General features: G+C 56.0%; 1 protein-coding gene across 2 annotated transcripts in view; it reads left to right on the top strand.

The window, feature by feature from the left end:
• SAP30BP (SAP30 binding protein) overlaps window positions 1–16,566 on the top strand; it is a 33,693-nt gene extending 17,127 nt beyond the window's left edge. For both annotated transcript variants that reach the window (XM_061175640.1, XM_061175639.1), the window contains 8 exons: window positions 3,064–3,106; window positions 9,039–9,127; window positions 11,261–11,352; window positions 12,181–12,241; window positions 12,623–12,674; window positions 14,092–14,150; window positions 14,993–15,077; window positions 15,422–16,566. In XM_061175640.1, coding sequence (XP_061031623.1) covers window positions 3,064–3,106; window positions 9,039–9,127; window positions 11,261–11,352; window positions 12,181–12,241; window positions 12,623–12,674; window positions 14,092–14,150; window positions 14,993–15,077; window positions 15,422–15,603 — 663 coding nt within the window. In that variant the 3' untranslated portion in view covers window positions 15,604–16,566. The remainder of the gene's footprint in view (window positions 1–3,063; window positions 3,107–9,038; window positions 9,128–11,260; window positions 11,353–12,180; window positions 12,242–12,622; window positions 12,675–14,091; window positions 14,151–14,992; window positions 15,078–15,421) is intronic.
• The last annotated feature ends 959 nt before the right edge of the window (window positions 16,567–17,525 follow it).

The raw sequence follows: 17,525 nt of genomic DNA, 5'->3' as shown, positions 1-17,525 counted from the left end.
AAAGCATCTTTGGGGTATTGGACCCCTGTCTTCAGTGGTCTCACTGGACACCCCGACTCTCCTTCCTTGCTGGGCTTTCTTCAGCATCACTTGAAGTCCTGCACCCAACTCCTTTCCAAGAGCATGTGATGCTGCGGCTCAGGCCCTTTGTTGTGGGGCAGAGCCAAGCCCTTCTTCTCGGGCTCAGGGCAGGGGGCGGGTGGGGGGTGGTTAGGCTGCTTTAGGATCCGGAAGCACCGCGTCGTCAGCTTTCTTCTTCGGGGGCACCTTGGTACCACACCACATGCCCAGGAGCTCAGCAGGCCCACAACCAGCTTGTTCACGTCAGAGGGCAGAGGAATTCCATTCTAAAGCGTAACAAGGTGTGGCCACCAGGAGTCACAGAGTCCCATTGCTTGATTCTCCAGGGCCTTAGGAGTCACACCGGTACATGTGACACGAATGGGGGATCTGAACAACGACAGATTCCAAAGTCTTTCCAGGAGACCTTTGTGCAGAATTGTATGGCTTCCAGTCTGTGGAGACTCATTTATACGTTTGGCTTTCAGGAGTCTCTCAAGGCAGGAGAATCTTCTCTTGCTTGCGGTTGGGTCCATGGTCCATTGGTCGATACTTTGCTTGGGGATAGTGTGGAGCTGGATTCCGCTGCTGGGAAGGTGGGGTGGGACTTCTTCCTGGGGGTGCTGGGTTTGGGATTGAATAAGAGGCCATAGCTCCAGGGGACTTGGGGTGCACTCTGGGCACTACCCGCCCCTTCTGTCCATGTGTGTCTGTGTGTGTGTGTGTGTGTGTGTGTGTGTGTGTGCACCCTGTGAGGGCAGAAAACCAGAGACTAGACTAGTTGGCAGATTGAAACCAACTATCCAGTTAATTTTTTTTTGTTTTGTGGCATGTGTAAAAAGATAAACTTGGGGGGAAATGAGGAGCCAAGCCAAAAAAGGAAAGACTGAAAGAAGTGGAAAAAACTTCCTGTTTGTGATTTTGCCCTATCATTTCTTTTTCTCCCAGAGACGTGACTAAACAGACCTCAGCTAAGCCAGGCCAGGACCTTGTGAGATGCAGGAATCCCCACCTCTCCCCACCCCTCCCCCTCCCTTCGCTGGGGCACAGGAGAGCCCCAGGGAGCCTCACAGCCTTTAATCTCACCGAGGAGCCCCTGGTGTGAACAAGTACTTTCCCCTTTGAAGAGAAGCTGCCTGTTTGGTGACTAACTTCCTGTGCCTCTGGAGCAGATGCGGCTGAATTCCCACGTGGATATCTTGCCTCTTTCCTCGCTGCTCTGCATTTTGGCCATGAAAGGGGCTGGGGCAGTGCTTTGGGAAAGAGCTCTAGGGGGCCTTTGAAGAGTTAACGGGTCAGTCCTGTACGACCAGCCAAATGGCCCGGGAGGGGAGGAAGGATGTACCCACCTGATGCTTTCCCACAATTAGCGCCCAGAAAGCTGTCCCCTAGAGGGAAAATTTAAGGACCTTTTACAGTCCAACGTTTTGTTACTGCCATGCTCTTTAACATTGGTTCCTCCGGAGTCACAGCTACGAAGGGATTGTTGTGGGACCCGTGGAGACCGGCTCTCTCTGGAGAGCAGCTGATGGATAACCAGCCTGAATTTGGCACGGCAGCCCTCGGGTGCGCCTCCGCTTTGCCCACCTGATCGGCAGGGGGCAGGTGGCTGGAGGAGACGGTTGCTAAGCAGCCTGGCCTGGGCATTATGCCCGTCCAGGTCGAATGAATAGCTGCAGTGTGCCGAAGAATGAGGGGGTTTTGGCCTGTCCCAGAACCAGGAGGGACTTTTTGGAGAAGGGGGCTAAGAACTGCTGCTCTGGTCTTGGCGTGGAGCCCGGGGGCGGGGGGTGGTCTTCCTGCCCCTTCCCTTCTGAGACGTCACCTCGGTGTAACATTGCTTCGTGTCAGCGGAGTGCGCAGAGCTCCACGGCCGTTTCCATGTGCCCATCAGGTCCAGAGTTGTTACTGTCTTATGTCCTCCCTCACCAACCAGAGGGAGGGGGCGTGAGATCCAACAATCTCATGAACACAGCTTCTGCCACTGTGATCATTACTGTGTTATGGCACTTGAGACCCCTGACCTAACTGTGTTTGAGGGGCTCGGTTTCCCCAGAAATGGGGAAAGCAGGTACGTTCCTGCCGTTGTGCATTTGGGGCAGCAGAAGCAAGGAAAGGCCTTCCTCCCCAAGGTGCCCGGGTGTGTGACCACGGCTGGGACGGTGCCTTCTCCAGGCTGATTTGGTTTAGATGAAGCATTTGCTCTGAGCAGTGAAATCCAGAGCAAGTCCAGAGCAGTCTGATGAGAAACCTCTGCTCCTAGGGCTCTGCACGCCGCCAGAACTGAAGGACGTGTGGGAGTGGGTGCTGGGGACGGGGGTTTGCAGGAAGGGTCAGAGAAAGCTTTTCTTTGGCGAGACTGTGAGCCAACGTAAGGCGAGCTGACAGGTGGGCCAGCGAGAGCCAGAACGAGGCTGCCTCCAAGCCAGGCCTTCCTGGGGCCAGTGCCGTGACTTGTTGAAGGCCCGCTGCCTGCCTGCCCCGGGTTCCATGAGCTACCCCCTTGTGATAAAGCCTCTCTTTTTTTGCTGAAACTGAGAGTAAGAAAAATCTCTTGGGAGCAGACAGTCTTTTGCGTTTTGGTCTTGCGATTCTCGTGTTGTAAAGTAGCCACCTCTTGCTTCCTGGGCACCAGCTGGAGGCGCTGGTGTTCTGGGGTGGCTGGCCGGGCCCTGAGAGAGCAGCGAGCAGGGTCCAGGTGGGCAGCTGTCCATGGCTGGTGTTTGCTTTCCTCATCATTAGGGGTACTGGTCACTGCTGGAGGCCGTGGAGGAGAGACAAGCAGGTGTCTGGAGCATCCCAGCTGCTCTGATGAAGGAAGAAGGGGTATTTGGAGGTTCAGGGGTCCCAGGATCCCCCAAAGTATCCGCTCACTCTCGGGGCTCTTTACGGTGCTTTCACCTTTTCTCCTTCCTTAAAAATCCTGAGTGGTGTCAGTGAGGAGAGTGACTGTGGGTCAGGAGGCCCGGGCTTACTCCTTGTGTTTCTGTTTTTCTTTTGCAGGATAACCCAGAAGTAGAAAAGCGAGATCCCCAGGAATTAGTTGGTGAGTATCCAGCGGTGGGGGGGGGGGGGGGCGGGGAGCCTCGGGGGCAGGTCTCCGAGCCTCACCAAGAGCCAACTGGCTTCCAGCCACGCAGGCGGCTTCTCTCTGCTTCGGCCAAGGCAACTGTTCTGCCACAAGCCTGCGTCTTCAGTCTCTCACAGGGCCTTTGGCATTTTCTAAGACGTCTGGATAAGACACCCAGGAAACAATTCTTCTTTGACAGTCAGATTCATGGTGCGTTTCACTGGGCTTTGGTCATTTGCCAGTGTTGTCAAGAGGGATTCAGGGCCCGCTTCAGCTGGGAGCTCGTTCCCCTTGTGCCCTGCGCCCGTCCTCCGGCCTTGTACCCCCGCAGCCCCCTCCGCTGGCATATTCACGGGTTCAGGGAGCAAACATGTGGCCTCTGCTGGCACCCTACTCTGTCCCCAGGAGGGAACATGCCTCACAGCCCTGGGGTCTGGGGCCCTTTGTGTGACTGGCCAGGGCGGTTACATTTCTGGAAAGTGACACACGTGTCATCCCAGTTCCGTGTTAACCTCAGCCTCTTAATCCTTTTAGGAAGCCTCTCAGCTCCTTCAGTTTGGCCACGGACTTTGTAAGGGCTCTCCCAAGGCCTGGCCCAACCTCACGGTGGGGGGACTAGCCCTCCCTCTCTGTGGCGACTGTGCCCGTCTCTCTCTGTCTCTCTCCGCCTGCTCCACTGGTCTTCACAAAGCGGGTTCCTGCTCCCTGTGGCCCTGCTTCTGAGGCGGCCTGCAGAGCCCGCTCCTCTGCTTCCAGACGGAACCTTTGAGACGTACTTACTGTGCCCTGGGAAGCCCCGGACTCAGCCTGGAAATGCTGCTTCCTGCAGCCCCTCCAACCTGACCTTTCTCTGGATAGGATCCCTTCACCGGTGATGGGAGATAGGGACCCATTCTGGTTTTCCGGACTGAAAGAACTGAAAATTGTTCATTATATTTGTCTTCTGAGGAAGGACTGGGGAGCAGCGTGGCCACACTGAGCAGCCCAGAGGCTGAGTGGGTCCTGCCTTCACCCCCGCGTTTGCTGATGAGTGGGGTGTGAGTCTTTCCTACCCTATAAAAACCCAAATTTTCCTAAAACCTTAGAGTTTGCTCTTGGAAAATGGCGCTGTAGGGGTGGCCCAGTTGGCTTCACAGGCAGAGAGAACAGAGCACAGCCTCACCAGGCCGCCCGTGGCCTTCCCCGAGTGGGTGATGGACTGGAGCCTCGGCCTCCTGTCGCCTCCGGTCCCTGCTGTTCACACCAAGACGCTGGGGGTGGGGCGTGGGGTCAGAGGCGCCTGCCCAGGAGCCCAACAAGGCAGCGCCCTCCACTCCTGCCGGCAGCGCTTGGCGAGCGGTGGAATGTGTGTGGGCACCAGCCATCTCAGCCCCGACTTCTTCCACAACCAGCTTTCACTTTTCCTCTCCTTGTCACTTTTTTTTTTTTTTTCATAAAGAAGGGAGTCATTATTTTTTAAAGTATTTGTTTACTTATTTATGGCTGTGTTGGGTCTTCGTTTCTGTGCGAGGGCTTTCTCTAGTTGTGGCAAGCGGGGGCCACTCTTCATCGCGGTGCGCGGGCCTCTCACTGTCGCGGCCTCTCTTGTTGCGGAGCACAGGCTCCAGACGCGCAGGCTCAGTAATTGTGGCTCACGGGCCTAGTTGCTCCGTGGCATGTGGGATCTTCCCAGACCAGGGCTCGAACCCGTGTTCCCTGCATTGGCAGGCAGATTCTCAACCACTGCGCCACCAGGGAAGCCCTCCTTGTCACTTTTTGAAAATAGCTTTGTTGAGGTGTAACTTAACATAGAGTAAGATTCGCCAGCTTTTAGTGTTAACTCCCACCACAGTCGTGACGTAGAACATTTCCATGACTCCAAAGTGTTCCCCCGTACCCCTCCCCTTGCAGACATTTCCTCCCTCAGCCTCAGGCAAGCAGTGATCTACTTTCTTCGCTGTAGCTTTGTCTTTTTCAGGATTTCTTGTAAATCAGGATTTGTTGGCCTCGGCACGATTGACATTTCAGGCTGGATAATTCTTTGCAGTGGGGGCCTGGCCTGTGCACTGTACAGTGTTTTAGCAGCATCCCTGGTCTCTGCCCACTAGGTGCCAATCGCAACCCCCTCGTCCTGCCAGATATGACAACGAAAAATGTTTCCAGACACTGCCAGATGTTGCCTTGGGGGGCAGAAATGCCCCTGGTTGAGAACCATTGATACAAATGGAATCACAGTTTGTTGGGGGATTTTCTGTTGCTTTTTTGTTTGTTTGCTTGTTTTTTTGGTCTAGTTTCTTACACTTCCCATAGTGTTTTTGAGACCCATCCACGTTCTTGAGAATATCCATAGTTTCTTTTTTTTATTGCTAATATTATCTCATTGTAGAGTTACACCGCAATTTTTTGAATCCAGTCACCCACAGAGAACACAGGTGGAGCTTTAAGCCTCATAGTTTGGATTCCTCTTCCCATTTCTCACTGAGGAGGTAGTAGTTGACCTGTACAGAGTGGCTTCTGCTCATGGGACCGTGGTTGTCAGCCCCTCTGCCTGAACTCAGCTCCTTTTTTTTTTTCTTTTTTTTGATTTTATTCATTTATTTATTTTTGGCTGTGTTGGGTCTTCGTTGCTGCGCACGGGCTTCTCATTGCGGTGGCTTCTCTTGTTGCGGAGCACGGGTTCTAGGTGCGCAGGCTTCAGTAGTTGTGGCACACGGGCTCAGTAGTTGTGGCTCACAGGCTTGGCTGCTCCACGGCATGTGGGATCTTCCCGGACCAGGGCTCGAACCCGTGTCCCCTGCATCGGCGGGCGGACTCCCAACCACTGCACCACCAGGGAGGCCCCTCCGCTCCTTTTATTCATGCCTCTGGATGTAGGACTTGGGTTGCTCTGCTGGTGTGGGCAGCGTTTTCATATGTATAGACAGCCCCAGGTTTAATGGAGCAAAGGAAAGCAGAGAAGCTGGCCCAGGGCTCCCCAGCACTGTAGCTGCCTGACAGAGCTGAGCGTGGGTGTCCTGCCGTCCCCTCCAGTTGCCCCACGGGTGCCCCGTGGGTGGGCCTGGAACAGTGGCCCTGGGTGGTAAGCCAGTTGGGTCTCTAGTGAGCCAGAGACACTCCACTGCCTCCTGCTTCCAGCCCCACAATACCTGCCAGGCATCCCTTCACTCCTGCCATTACAGAAGCCCAGCTGACTAGCTGCTCCTGCACAGATTCATACCTGGCAACTATGGATACCAGCACTGTTTTGGGACTTGGGCACGCACCTGGGGTGAATCATGTTGACGGCAGGCTTCTCAGATCCTGAGTATGGCTGCCTGCCTAGAACACCCCAAGCAGACCTGGAGCAGCCACAGACACGACCTGCCCCCATGTGCCTGGATACACATCTCAATGTGTTTCCAGGGAAAATGGTTTGAGGCTGGCTGCCCAATAGCCATGTATATGGGTCTGATGTCTTCTGCTTTCGATTCATTTTGAGACTTAGGAAAGACAGAATCACAGAAAGATTGGTTCTGAAATCTGTGAGGTAAACTTTTATCGAGTTTCCTGAATGTATCCCTTCATTTGCCAGCTACTCCCGAGGAATTTTCTCATTCCTAGCCCAGTTCCAAGCCCAGGAGCTCAGGAGGGGCTCTCCCTCTCCCTGTCACACTGTATGCCATTTGAGCCCAAGTGTGGCTGGGTTGCTAATGGTAACAGTGCCACACCCTGTTTTTCCAAAAGGCTTTCCTGGCAAATGCCAGAGGGCACTCTTTGTCTCTCTGTCACATGCACACATACACTCTCCACCGCAGGGAAGCCTTGACCCTCTTTGCTGTGCGCCCAAAGCCTGTCCCGGCCCTTCTTGCTTTCGTTGCTGATGCTTACGAAATGCGAGAACCAGCACACCCCAGCTGATTCCACTCTCAGCCGGCCTCTGCAGCCTGCTTGAGCCTCAGGCTTAGACCTCCTGCCTCTCCCAGAGCTGGGAGGAAGGAGGAAGTCAGGATGAGATTGAACTCCTGCCAGATCTGGGTGTCCCTTGCTTCAGGAGACAGGAGACAGGAGACAGACAGGAGACAGAAGGAGGGTGCTGGGCAAAGAGAAGCACATGGTTCTGTGGTGAAAACCGCTCCCGGGCTGCACTGGTGTCTCAGTCCACAGCAGGATATGTCACCCAGTCTCTGTCCTCTTCCCTTCACCCAAAATGGCAGATCTAGTGCTCTGTTCCTGGGGCACGTCCAGTGAGAATCCACCGACAGTGAGAATCGGCACATGTATCCAGGGTAGGAGACTGTGCCTGGGCTTGGGCCCCAGCCTCAGTGTTTACAGTGCGTGCGCAGGCTCCTTGGGCAGCAGCTGAGACCAGTGAAGCTCGAAGCAGAAATCAAAGCACTTTCTGTGCTAGGAAAATATTAACCCAGCCTTGGGAGAGAAGGGGAAGGCTCGCTAGGCCATCCCCAGGCAGTCCAGGCAGCCACTTGGGGCTAAGAAGTTTCGCCTGGGGCCGGGCACATGGCGGATACCCAGTAAGTACTTGCCGGGTGTCATTGGTGCTGGCTTGTGCATTCTTTGCCTTCATCCTGCCCCACCCCGCTCCGCCTGCTGTTTGCTCACTGTATAGTCCTTTTCATGAGAGAACGTTTTAAAAGCACATACAGAATCTTACAACAAACAGCGCATTGTCTGAGCGATCCAGAGCACAACTCTGCAGTCTGCAAGGGTGGCCAGAGGCAGCACGGAGGGGAGTGGAGAGAGAGAGAAGCTTGGGTGGGCAGGGGCAGATCTCCAAGGGAATTGCCCCCTGGGAGTTGTGGTTCTTCACTTCAGAATCAGACCTTTTGTTCCCAAGAACGAAGTGGACCAAGAGCGGGTTGATTGGTTTACTAGTAAAGGGCCGTGGACTGCTCAGGTGGCGCAGGGGTTAAGAATCCGCCTGCCAGTGCAGCGGACACGGGTTCGAGCCCTGGTCCGGGAAGATCCCACATGCCGCGGAGCAGCTAAGCCCGTGCACCACAACTACTGAGCCTGCGCTCTAGAGCCCGCGCGCCCCAACTACTGAGCCCGTGCGCCTAGAGCCCGAGCTCCGCAACAAGAGAAGCCACCACAATGAGAAGCCCGCGCACCGCCACAAAGAGTAGCCCCCGCTCGCCACAACTAGAGAAAGCCCGTGCAGCAACGAAGACCCATTGCAGCCAAAAATTAATTAATTAATTAATTGATTAATTTTAAAAAACATTAAAGGGCCCTAAGCTAATAACCAACAGGTCCTTTTGTAAATGTCATTTATGCACAAGGCAGTATTGAGTGCTTTGAGTCCCGAAGCCTAGGGAACCCTCAGCTGCTCCTGTAGGCTGGGTAGGAGAGCCTGAGGTGAGAAGGATGGCACCAAGCAACTCTGAGTTTCCGGGATTCTGGGAGGGTGTTTCAGGGGCAGAGCCCCTGGGGGGCTGGAGCTGGTCACGTTATGAGCCAGCGGTGTGCACATCTCTTCCCAGCCTCAAGTTCAGCGACTTCACATTGGTAGCTTGACATTAGCCATGGGGAGAATTTACACCACAGAAATGGGCAGATGCTGCAGGTCGTGGCTGTGCCCCTCCCCGCCTCCCAGCTGGGTGTTAAACATCCACCAGCGCGCCCCAGGACATAGCCTTTCGTGGGTGAACTGCTGTGACGTGGCCACACGCCATCTTTATGCTCGTGCCCTCCGCCTGACCTTCTCTTCCCCTGGGTTGGCACGTGCCGGCTCCTTCTGGTCATTTGATCTCAACTCACAGGCACCCTCTCGGAGTGCTACTCCAAACGCCCTGCTTTACTGTTTCATAGTGTGTATCCCTCCTCGAAAGTGTGTTATCGGCCTTTTTTTGGGGGGGGGGGATTATTGTCCATGTCTGTCCCCCACCCTAACCCTCCCACCCACCCACAGAATTCTTCTCTGTTCTTTCCACAGCCTCTTTTTCTGAAAGAGTCCGGAACATGTCACCTGATGAAATCAAGATCCCGCCGGAGCCCCCCGGCAGATGCTCAAATCACTTACAGGTAAGCACAGCGCTCGGCTGCTGAGGCCCATGTAGCCTAGGAGGCCTGGGACAGGTGTCTGGCTCGGTCTGACTTTAAGAGGCTTCTGGACGGCCTGAGTGGGAAGGAGCCTGCAGTCCTGGTGACCGCCCTTAGGCTGCTCTCAGGAGTTTGCTCTGTACCCAACGCCACCCTCTGCTGCTTCAGCCGGGGCCCCTAGCTGCCCTCAGTGATGTCCTAACCAGAGAAAACAACATGCCTCTTCTGGGCAACCCTGAGCCAATGGGACCATCTCGGAAGGAACTTTGCTAAGAAACTGAGGGGTTGTCAGAATGTAAAATAAACAAATAGAAGTGCAAAAGCACAAGCACGGATACGCGTAAACTTCAGCCCTCGTTTTCCTGAAATGCCAGTTCACTGGCTCCTTGTTGGACGAAATCTGGTGCAGACCTGACCTGAGGAGATGGAACGGTGAGTGCGGTCACGCCCTTGGGAGCAGGACCTCAGGGGACAGCCGGGATTACACCTCCTGGTCAGCCTCAGTGGTTGTTTCTCCCTGTCCCTCTGCACGTTCCGCTGTGAAGGAGACTTTGTGACAGTAGGGCAGACACGCACGGCTGCCCCCAGAGTGGTGCCCGGTCCACCTGCTCTACCTTTGATCCTGTAGGTTCTACTGGTGCCTCTGGCCACACCCCAAGCCCTCGCAGCACGCTGGCAGACGGATGACTAAAGGGACCTGGGGCTGGGGATGCGGCTCACAGTCTCTTCTCCTCCCGCGAGTCGCCTGCCTTTGCTGAGGTCGTCCCCCACCACCACCACCTACCACCCGCCCAGCATCGAGTCACCCCTGCGCCAGGCAACAGTCCACAGCCTGTAAGAACTCTCCAGCAGTCCACCAGGCGGAGACAGGCGGCCCAGCCTTCAAGATCAGAGTATTTCTCCATTTTCGATCCTCCTAGTGGTAGAAACCATGACACTGAGCAAACGTTTTAGTTCACCTGAAACGGGAGGACCCGTCTGACGGCCCGGGAGACACAGAAAAGTCTTCTATAAAATACAGATCTTCCTCCATCTGCCGAGCCTTCTGGATAGGCTGCCCTCCGTCACCCTTAAAGAGATAACGTGGAGGCGTGTCGCACCCAGCTTCTCTCTTCCCTGGTAAATGTGTCACGAACTTCTCTCTGCAATTCAGTGCTTCCTCCAGCCATTCTTGGCTTCCGACAGAGGGAGTGGGTCACCTCTCCTGATGTGCCCAAAGGGCCTCGCTCAGGCCCTCCCAGCCTGCCCACCTCCTCTTGCAGGTGAAGAGTGCCCCAAATGTTTTCCTTCTGGACAGTCTGTGTTTAGCTGCCGCTAGTGGGGGAGGCGGCCGAGTGACCCTTACCTGGGCCAGCGCCAGCCTTCCTGGGTAAGACTGCTCCTCCTCAGAGGTGGCTCTGCCCTGAGACTCGGGTTCCTGGGGCCTCTTCACGCGCCAGACAGCCCTGATGCCATCTGTTGTGGACTTCATCTCTGTGGGCCTGGGGACACTTGTGGCACTGGCCCAGATCCCTGCCAGGTGGTTCTTCTGTTTCCCATTGAGCCAGGGCAGGGGCCTGGAGGGGAGTTTGGATGAAAAATGACCTCTTGACCCCTGACGGTGCCTCTTGATAAAGTGGTGGGGACCGGCCATCTGTGAGCCGCCCCTCAAAGGACACTGGGGAGGCTTGTGACACCTCTACTCCTGCCTTCCTAGATCTCCTGCTGAGGACTTATCCCCACGTTAAAATTAAAAACCAGCCTTCAGCCCCTGCCCGTCAACGCTAAAGCCTGAAACACCTCTTCAAGTGATTCAGGAACTGATTAACCAAGTGGGGATTTGTTCACTGTCTTCTCTGCGGCTTCTCTGCCTTGACCTTCTTATTCTTGCCTCTACTAACCACCCAAAGGGGGTCAGAAGAGAGCAAAGCAAAAGCAGACTGGTCCTCGTCTGTCTTATCTGTGCTCGGTGCTGGTCACAGGCTGGGTGGTGGAAGACCGTATGGCTGGAGCAGGGCTTCATGTGGCTCTGTGGCTCTCCTGGGTCCTCATGTCCACACAGCATGTGTGACCACAGACTGGGATCATGAGGCGGTGGGGTTCTGTCATAGTCATCCTTCTGTTTCTCTTCCACAGGACAAGATCCAGAAGCTTTATGAGCGGAAGATAAAGGAGGGAATGGATATGAACTACATTATCCAAAGGAAGAAGGAATTTCGGAATCCCAGGTGAGTTTCCCATGAGCCTGCAGGGTCAGTTGGGTGGTTGACGTTGGACAGGGGACGGGGATGCCGCCATGGAGGTGGCAGGGAGAGGCCCAGCTCAGATCACACCTGAGCCCAAAAGGGCCATCACCCAGACTGCATTACCCTCGCCGAGGCTTACCGTTTACCGTTGAAGAGCCAGATTGAACACGTAAAGCAGAGTGGAAGCCGAGAGACCTGGGCTGGGTGGGGGCGCCTGGCTGGGTTCTCATTCCCACTGTGCTCCTAAAGCATGTGACCTCTCAAGGCCTCAGTGTCCGCTGCTGTTCGATGAGGGGATTGGACCAGATGATCACCCCAGGTCCTTCCACCTCTAGGAAGTGGTTGATTCTGTGCGCAGGTGAGAGGTCTGAGAAACAGAACTGTGTCTGGGTCTTACTCCGTCCAGTGCTCAAGCAAGTGACACACCCAGGAAAGAGCCTCGTGTGCGGATAGGTGAGACCTGCCCTGGCCCCTATGGGCCTAAGTGGGGTGGCCCTGACCAAACCACGCACACTGAAGGTCAGATGTCTGGTTAAGAACAAAAACTGCAGCCCTCACCTCGACACCATATTCGTCCTGGCCACTGGCCCCAGTCCATCTCTCTGGGAGGCTGGAGGGGCAGAAGTGACTTCTAATGTCAAGCCAGTGGACGTTTCCCCTTCCATCCGGAAGCTTGCTTAGAACAGTTTGGCCGGATTTAAAGGCTTCACCTGAGCCCAGGCACCAAATGGTTCTGATCTCTTGAAATCTGGTGCCACACAGGGCCCGGCTCTCAGGCCTGCTCAGCGCCTTGTGGTTTTCCTCTTTCAGCATCTATGAGAAGCTCATCCAGTTCTGTGCGATTGATGAGCTCGGCACCAACTACCCGAAGGTATGTCCCACCCGCAGAGGCTGAGGGTGAGAGAGGGTACCCGGGGCCCTGTGCTCATCCCGCTGGATCCAGCCTGGCGCCTCTGAAAGGTCCACACTGCAGCGCTGCCAGCTGAGGAGCGCAGTCCCCGTCTCTCTTGTTTGAGCCCCGGGGCCTCTGATTGGCTAGGGCCTGAGCGTGGACTCGCCGTGCCCTGTAGAACAGCCTGTGCACACATGCATCTCTGCCCTCATAATCCTAAGGAGGACTGGCTGGAGACCAGGGCTAACAGCTGAGCCCCTGTGCCCTTGAAGGCAGGAGACTCCAGGCCAGGAAGATCCATGGAAAGACTCAGGGAAGGCACTTTAACCTTTACTGCAGCTTTAACCTTTTCTTTTTCAGGATATGTTTGACCCCCATGGCTGGTCTGAAGACTCCTACTATGAGGCATTAGGTGCGTAGCTGTCCGTCTGCCTGCTCACCCATCCGTCTGTCTATCCATCCAGTCATCAGGCAGCACAGATTTCAGGGTCTCCTCCATGTCCGGCCATGTCTGAGGAGCTGGGTATACAGCCTTGAAAGGTCCAGACCCCATCCCTGACTTATGAGGCTTACAGTACAGCAAAGAAGACAGGATTAAAGGAGTGATCCAGCGATGACAGGTGTGGGGATGGTGGGCGTGCAGGCAGGGCCACCTAATTGGGCCAGGGGTGGGGCGGCCTCGCTGAGGAAGCCGGGTCCGAGGTGAGGTTTGGAGGTGCACAGAGACTGGCCGAGCAGGTGTAGACGGTGTCCCAGGCGGGGGCCAGCGGGAGTGCAGCAATCTCGGAAGGGGCCCATCTGGGAGAACTGGGAGGAATTTCAAAGGGCCCATTTCCTCGGATGCCTGGTCCCAAACCAGCAGCCTGTGAACCAGATCTGGCCTGTAGGTGTGTTTTGTTTGGCCCATACCGAGTTTTGTCTTGCTTTAATTTGAATTAGTTGACGACGTTTTATCTAAAAATGTAGGGACTTCCCTGGTGGTCCAGTGGTTAAGACTCCGAGCTTCCAATGCAGGGGGCGTGGGTTCAATCCCTGGTCAGGAAACGAAGGTCCCACGGGCTGCGTGGCGCGGTAAATAAATACATACATACATACATTAAAAAATACATTAAGGGACTTCCCTGGTGGCGCAGTGGTTAAGCATCCACCTGCCAATGCAGGGGACACGGGTTCGAGCCCTGGTCCAGGAAGATCCCACATGCCGCGGAGCAACTAAGCCCGTGCGCCACAACTACCGAGCCTGTGCTCTAGAGCCCGCAAGCCACAACTACTGAGCCCACGTGCCACAACTCCTGAAGCCCGCACGCCTAGAGCCATGCTCCGCAACAAGAGAAGCCACCGCAATGAGAAGCCCGCGCACCACAACAAAGAGTAGCCCCCGCTCGCCGCAACTAGAGAAAGCCCACGCGCAGCAACGAAGAACCACGCAGCCAAAAATACATTAAAAATAAATAAATAAATTTATTTTTAAAAATACATTAAAAATACATGCATAAAAAAATGCATACGTTAAAAAATAAAAATCCAAGGTTCCGGCTGCTCTTGGTTGCTGAGAAGGTAGTCACACTAGGCCAGCATTCCCAGCCAGCTGAAGCCGGGAACAGCTGACCCCTCCAGACGGCAGTGCACAGCCCCAGCCTCGGGGCCTTTAAGTTTGAGGCCCCTGCTTCATGCTGGCCGAGCGCTGGCACTTAATTTTGCCCACCACAAAGGGATGCTTCAAACAAGAACCCCGGGGAAGCGGCAAGTGCTAGTCCTTCAGCCTGAAGTATCTCCTCGTGTGGGAGTTGTTTCGGCTGCTTGTGTAACTGCCCGTCTTGTCTTCGTAGCCAAAGCCCAGAAGATTGAAATGGACAAATTGGAAAAGGCCAAAAAGGAGCGAACCAAAGTAAGTGATGGACGGCAGTCCTGATGAAGAGGGCAGCTGTTCAGAGCGCACGGGTCCTGCTGGCTAAGCCCTGGGACTTCCAGGCTGCTCTCCCCGCAACCACTGGTTCATCGCCTGACGATGCTCTGAGCAGCCTTAGGTGTGCCCTGTGCTGGATTTTAAGCCTCCCTAACTCAGCTTGAAGACGCTTCCCGGTTGCTTCCGTTTGGTTTCTTGGCATCTTATATTTGCTGCATTACATCCCTTCACACACACACACACACACAAACACACACAGACACACAGACACACACACACACCCCGTTACAGCCATAGACCCCTGGGGGCTTTCTCCCTTTGTTGTCATAGGTGTTCTCCTCGGCCTGAACGGAGGCAGATATTTCCTTCCCAGAGAGCTCTGGTCTGTGCCTTTCTTGTCTTCCAGAGCTGACCTCTGCAGCCTGCCTTAGTGCTTCCCTGTAGATCCCATGTCTGATGGCCCGGCGACCCCTCCTTTTGGGATCCTGAGCACGCTGCTTCCCAAGCAGCACCGCCTTCCGCGGAGTGTGAGGGCGGGGGCCTGGGCCTGAGGTGGGGCGGCGGGCAGGGGTGCCCGAGCACAGAGACACAGTGGTGCCGGGAGGGGTCCGATGTCTGTTGGGGAAGCTCTCTTCAGAGGATTAAACCCCCTTCGAGCGCCTGCCCCGCACCTCTCCTGCCCCTGGACGGTCAGAGCAGAGCTGATTCTCATGGCCTCCTTTGTGTGGTGCCGATCTCCTGTCCCCTGGGAGCAGACAGCTGGCAGGACGACGTGGATACCCAGCTTTGCACGGGTTTTAACGCTCGTCCCTCTCGCCCTCCAGATAGAGTTTGTGACGGGCACCAAGAAAGGGACCACGACCAACGCCGCCGCCGCCACCACCGCCACAGCCAGCACAGCTGTTGCAGGTAGACGGCGGCTCCGCTTCCCGGCCACTTCCCAGACGGAGCGAGGGCTTCCCTCCCTTGTTCTGGGGAACAGGGCCCGGCCTCGCTGTGGTTTGTGCTGGGCCCGCTGTGGAGCAGGGCTTCCCTCCCTCGTTCTGGGGAACAGGGCCCGGGCTCGCTGTGGTTTGTGCTGGGCCCGCTGTGGAGCCTGGGGTGGGGTCCCGGTTCACTGGCTGCCCCTTGGCTTTCTGAGGCTAGGGGCCCTGCAGTTCCTGCCCCCTGTGCTCTGACTGCCGGCCTCCTGGAAAGGGAGTGTTGCTTTACGGTTGGTGTTGATCCTGGCTTCTCGCTTGCCTTACCCCCAGACGCCCAGAAGAGAAAGAGCAAGTGGGACTCGGCCATCCCGGTGACGACGATAGCCCAGCCCACCATCCTCACCACTACGGCCACCCTGCCCGCTGTCGTCACGGTGACGACCAGTGCCAGTGGCTCCAAGACCACCGTTATCTCTGCCGTGGGCACCATCGTGAAGAAGGCCAAGCAGTGACCTGAGGGACCAGCTCAGGGTGGCTCGGACATTCTCCTTTCCGTCAAGGGGAGGAGCCACTCTGGGACTTGACGAGACTGTGCAGCCCGGTGACCTGTGCCCACTGGGAAGCGCCACTTTGTATACTTCAGGACTGGGACCTACCTGCTCCCCGGGTGCCACCCCGAGAGGAGACTCCGTGCAGCCTTCCAGCTGGAAGAGACGTTGCTGCAGTGGAGTGGGGCACTGTGGACAGTGTCCTCCACGCCGTGGGGTCTGCCGCCCTATTAAAAGCGCTGTGTCCTTACATCTCAGCATCTCGGATGCACTGGCCTCTTCTACAGTCTGTTTTCAGGCAAATGTGAAAGCTCAAGTGTCCTCCCCATCTTCTTGGTTGGGATTGTCAGGGTTGACAGTGGGATGACCAAAGCCTGTGGCGCTGCTCAGAGAAGGTGACCCAGGAAGTGACTGTGGTCATTCCCAGTGAACGCCTCTTGGCGTGGGCGGGCAGGGTCCAGAGGGCAGGGGAGGCCCCAGTTCCTGCTGTCTGCTACCCTGACCCTGCAACTCAGCCAGTCCTCAGGCAGGAGCCCAGGCCTCTACTCCCTTGGGGGCAGTTGAGCCCTCCTCGGACCACTTCTTGGACACACCCCAGTTTTTGAAGCCAAGCCAGTGACCAGGAGGGCTGGGGTTGACCCCCAGCCCATGCAGGGAGGGGGCGAGGTGTGAGCAGGCCCGGTGTGGGGAGGTGAGTCACCTCCTGGCATGGCTGGGCAGCCGCTCATTGTTTACGTGAAACCCGGCTCCTGGGAGGCTCCCGCCACCCCACCCTTCCTGTGCCGGTTATCTCTGCCCCACAGCAGCACCCGGGCAGCGCCAGTGGCCGCCGGGCTCCTTTTGGGGCCAAAACAGATTTCCCAGCCGCTGCCAGGCCTGGAGTCCGAGGCCGGAGGGAACGGGTCTGCCTTCCCTGGTCTCTGGCAGCTCTCTCCTCCGGCGGGAGGGCTTCGCGTTCAGAGAAGGAAGCGGGGCTGTGAGGAGCATGGTTGCGTCCCTGGGGCGGGCGGGGGATTAGAAAGATGGTCCCAAGGTTGTGCCCGATACGGTTGCATGACCAGAGGGGTGTGACAACCCTGCCCTGTGGTCCCCAAAATAGAGATCGAGTCACACTCGCCCCCTCCCCACAAACACACACTCGGCACCAGAAGAGGTCGGTTCTCCCCCTGCCCTCCTTTGTGAAGACTTCTCAACCCTGGAGAGAGGGGCTGCTGTCCCCTGAGTCAGAAGGGATTTCCTGCCCTGCAGCCTCCTCCGACAGGGACCCCTCGTTCCACAAGGGCCCCGTGGAGCTTGTGTGGGCGGCAGCGTGGGACCATGGGGACAGCAGGAGCGGGGTCAGCACCTCTGCTCTGGATCCCAGTTTAAAACGAGTTTGAGTCGCGTCTTGGGCCCTTCTGTAAGCCTTCTTTGTCAGATCACGGTAATAAAGCTTCTTAAGGTGGTTGTGGAGAATCAATGAGATGATTTATACAAAAGTTTTATTAACTGTAAAGTACTCTACACATGTCTGTTGTTGGCCAATCCAGTTCCTTCTTGTTTTAGACCAAGGAGGGAAGCAAACTCCCGAGATGATAAAACTGGCCAGGGTCGTGGCCTTTGACTGTGCTCTGGGCACCCCCAGCCCTGGCCGTCAAGCTGTCCGGTTGGATCAGTAATGACTGTTTGCCCTGCGGGGCCCAGCCGCTGGGGCCCTGGGCAATGAACACAGTCTGGGGGTTGGGCAGCCCAGAGTTGGCAGAATTGTTCCACTTACAAGCCTTGTGAGTGGGGTGAAGGTCTTTAATACCGCTGAATTTCAGTTTATTCTCCTGTAAAACAGGATTGGTGCCTGCCCACCTTAGTTCCACTGAGGGTGCCACAGGGGTGGATTATCAGCTTTCTCT

The sequence above is a fragment of the Eubalaena glacialis genome, chromosome 19, assembly GCF_028564815.1.
Source record: "Eubalaena glacialis isolate mEubGla1 chromosome 19, mEubGla1.1.hap2.+ XY, whole genome shotgun sequence".
In the NCBI taxonomy this organism is placed as follows: domain Eukaryota; kingdom Metazoa; phylum Chordata; class Mammalia; order Artiodactyla; family Balaenidae; genus Eubalaena; species Eubalaena glacialis.
This window is presented reverse-complemented; position numbering and strand designations above follow the sequence as displayed.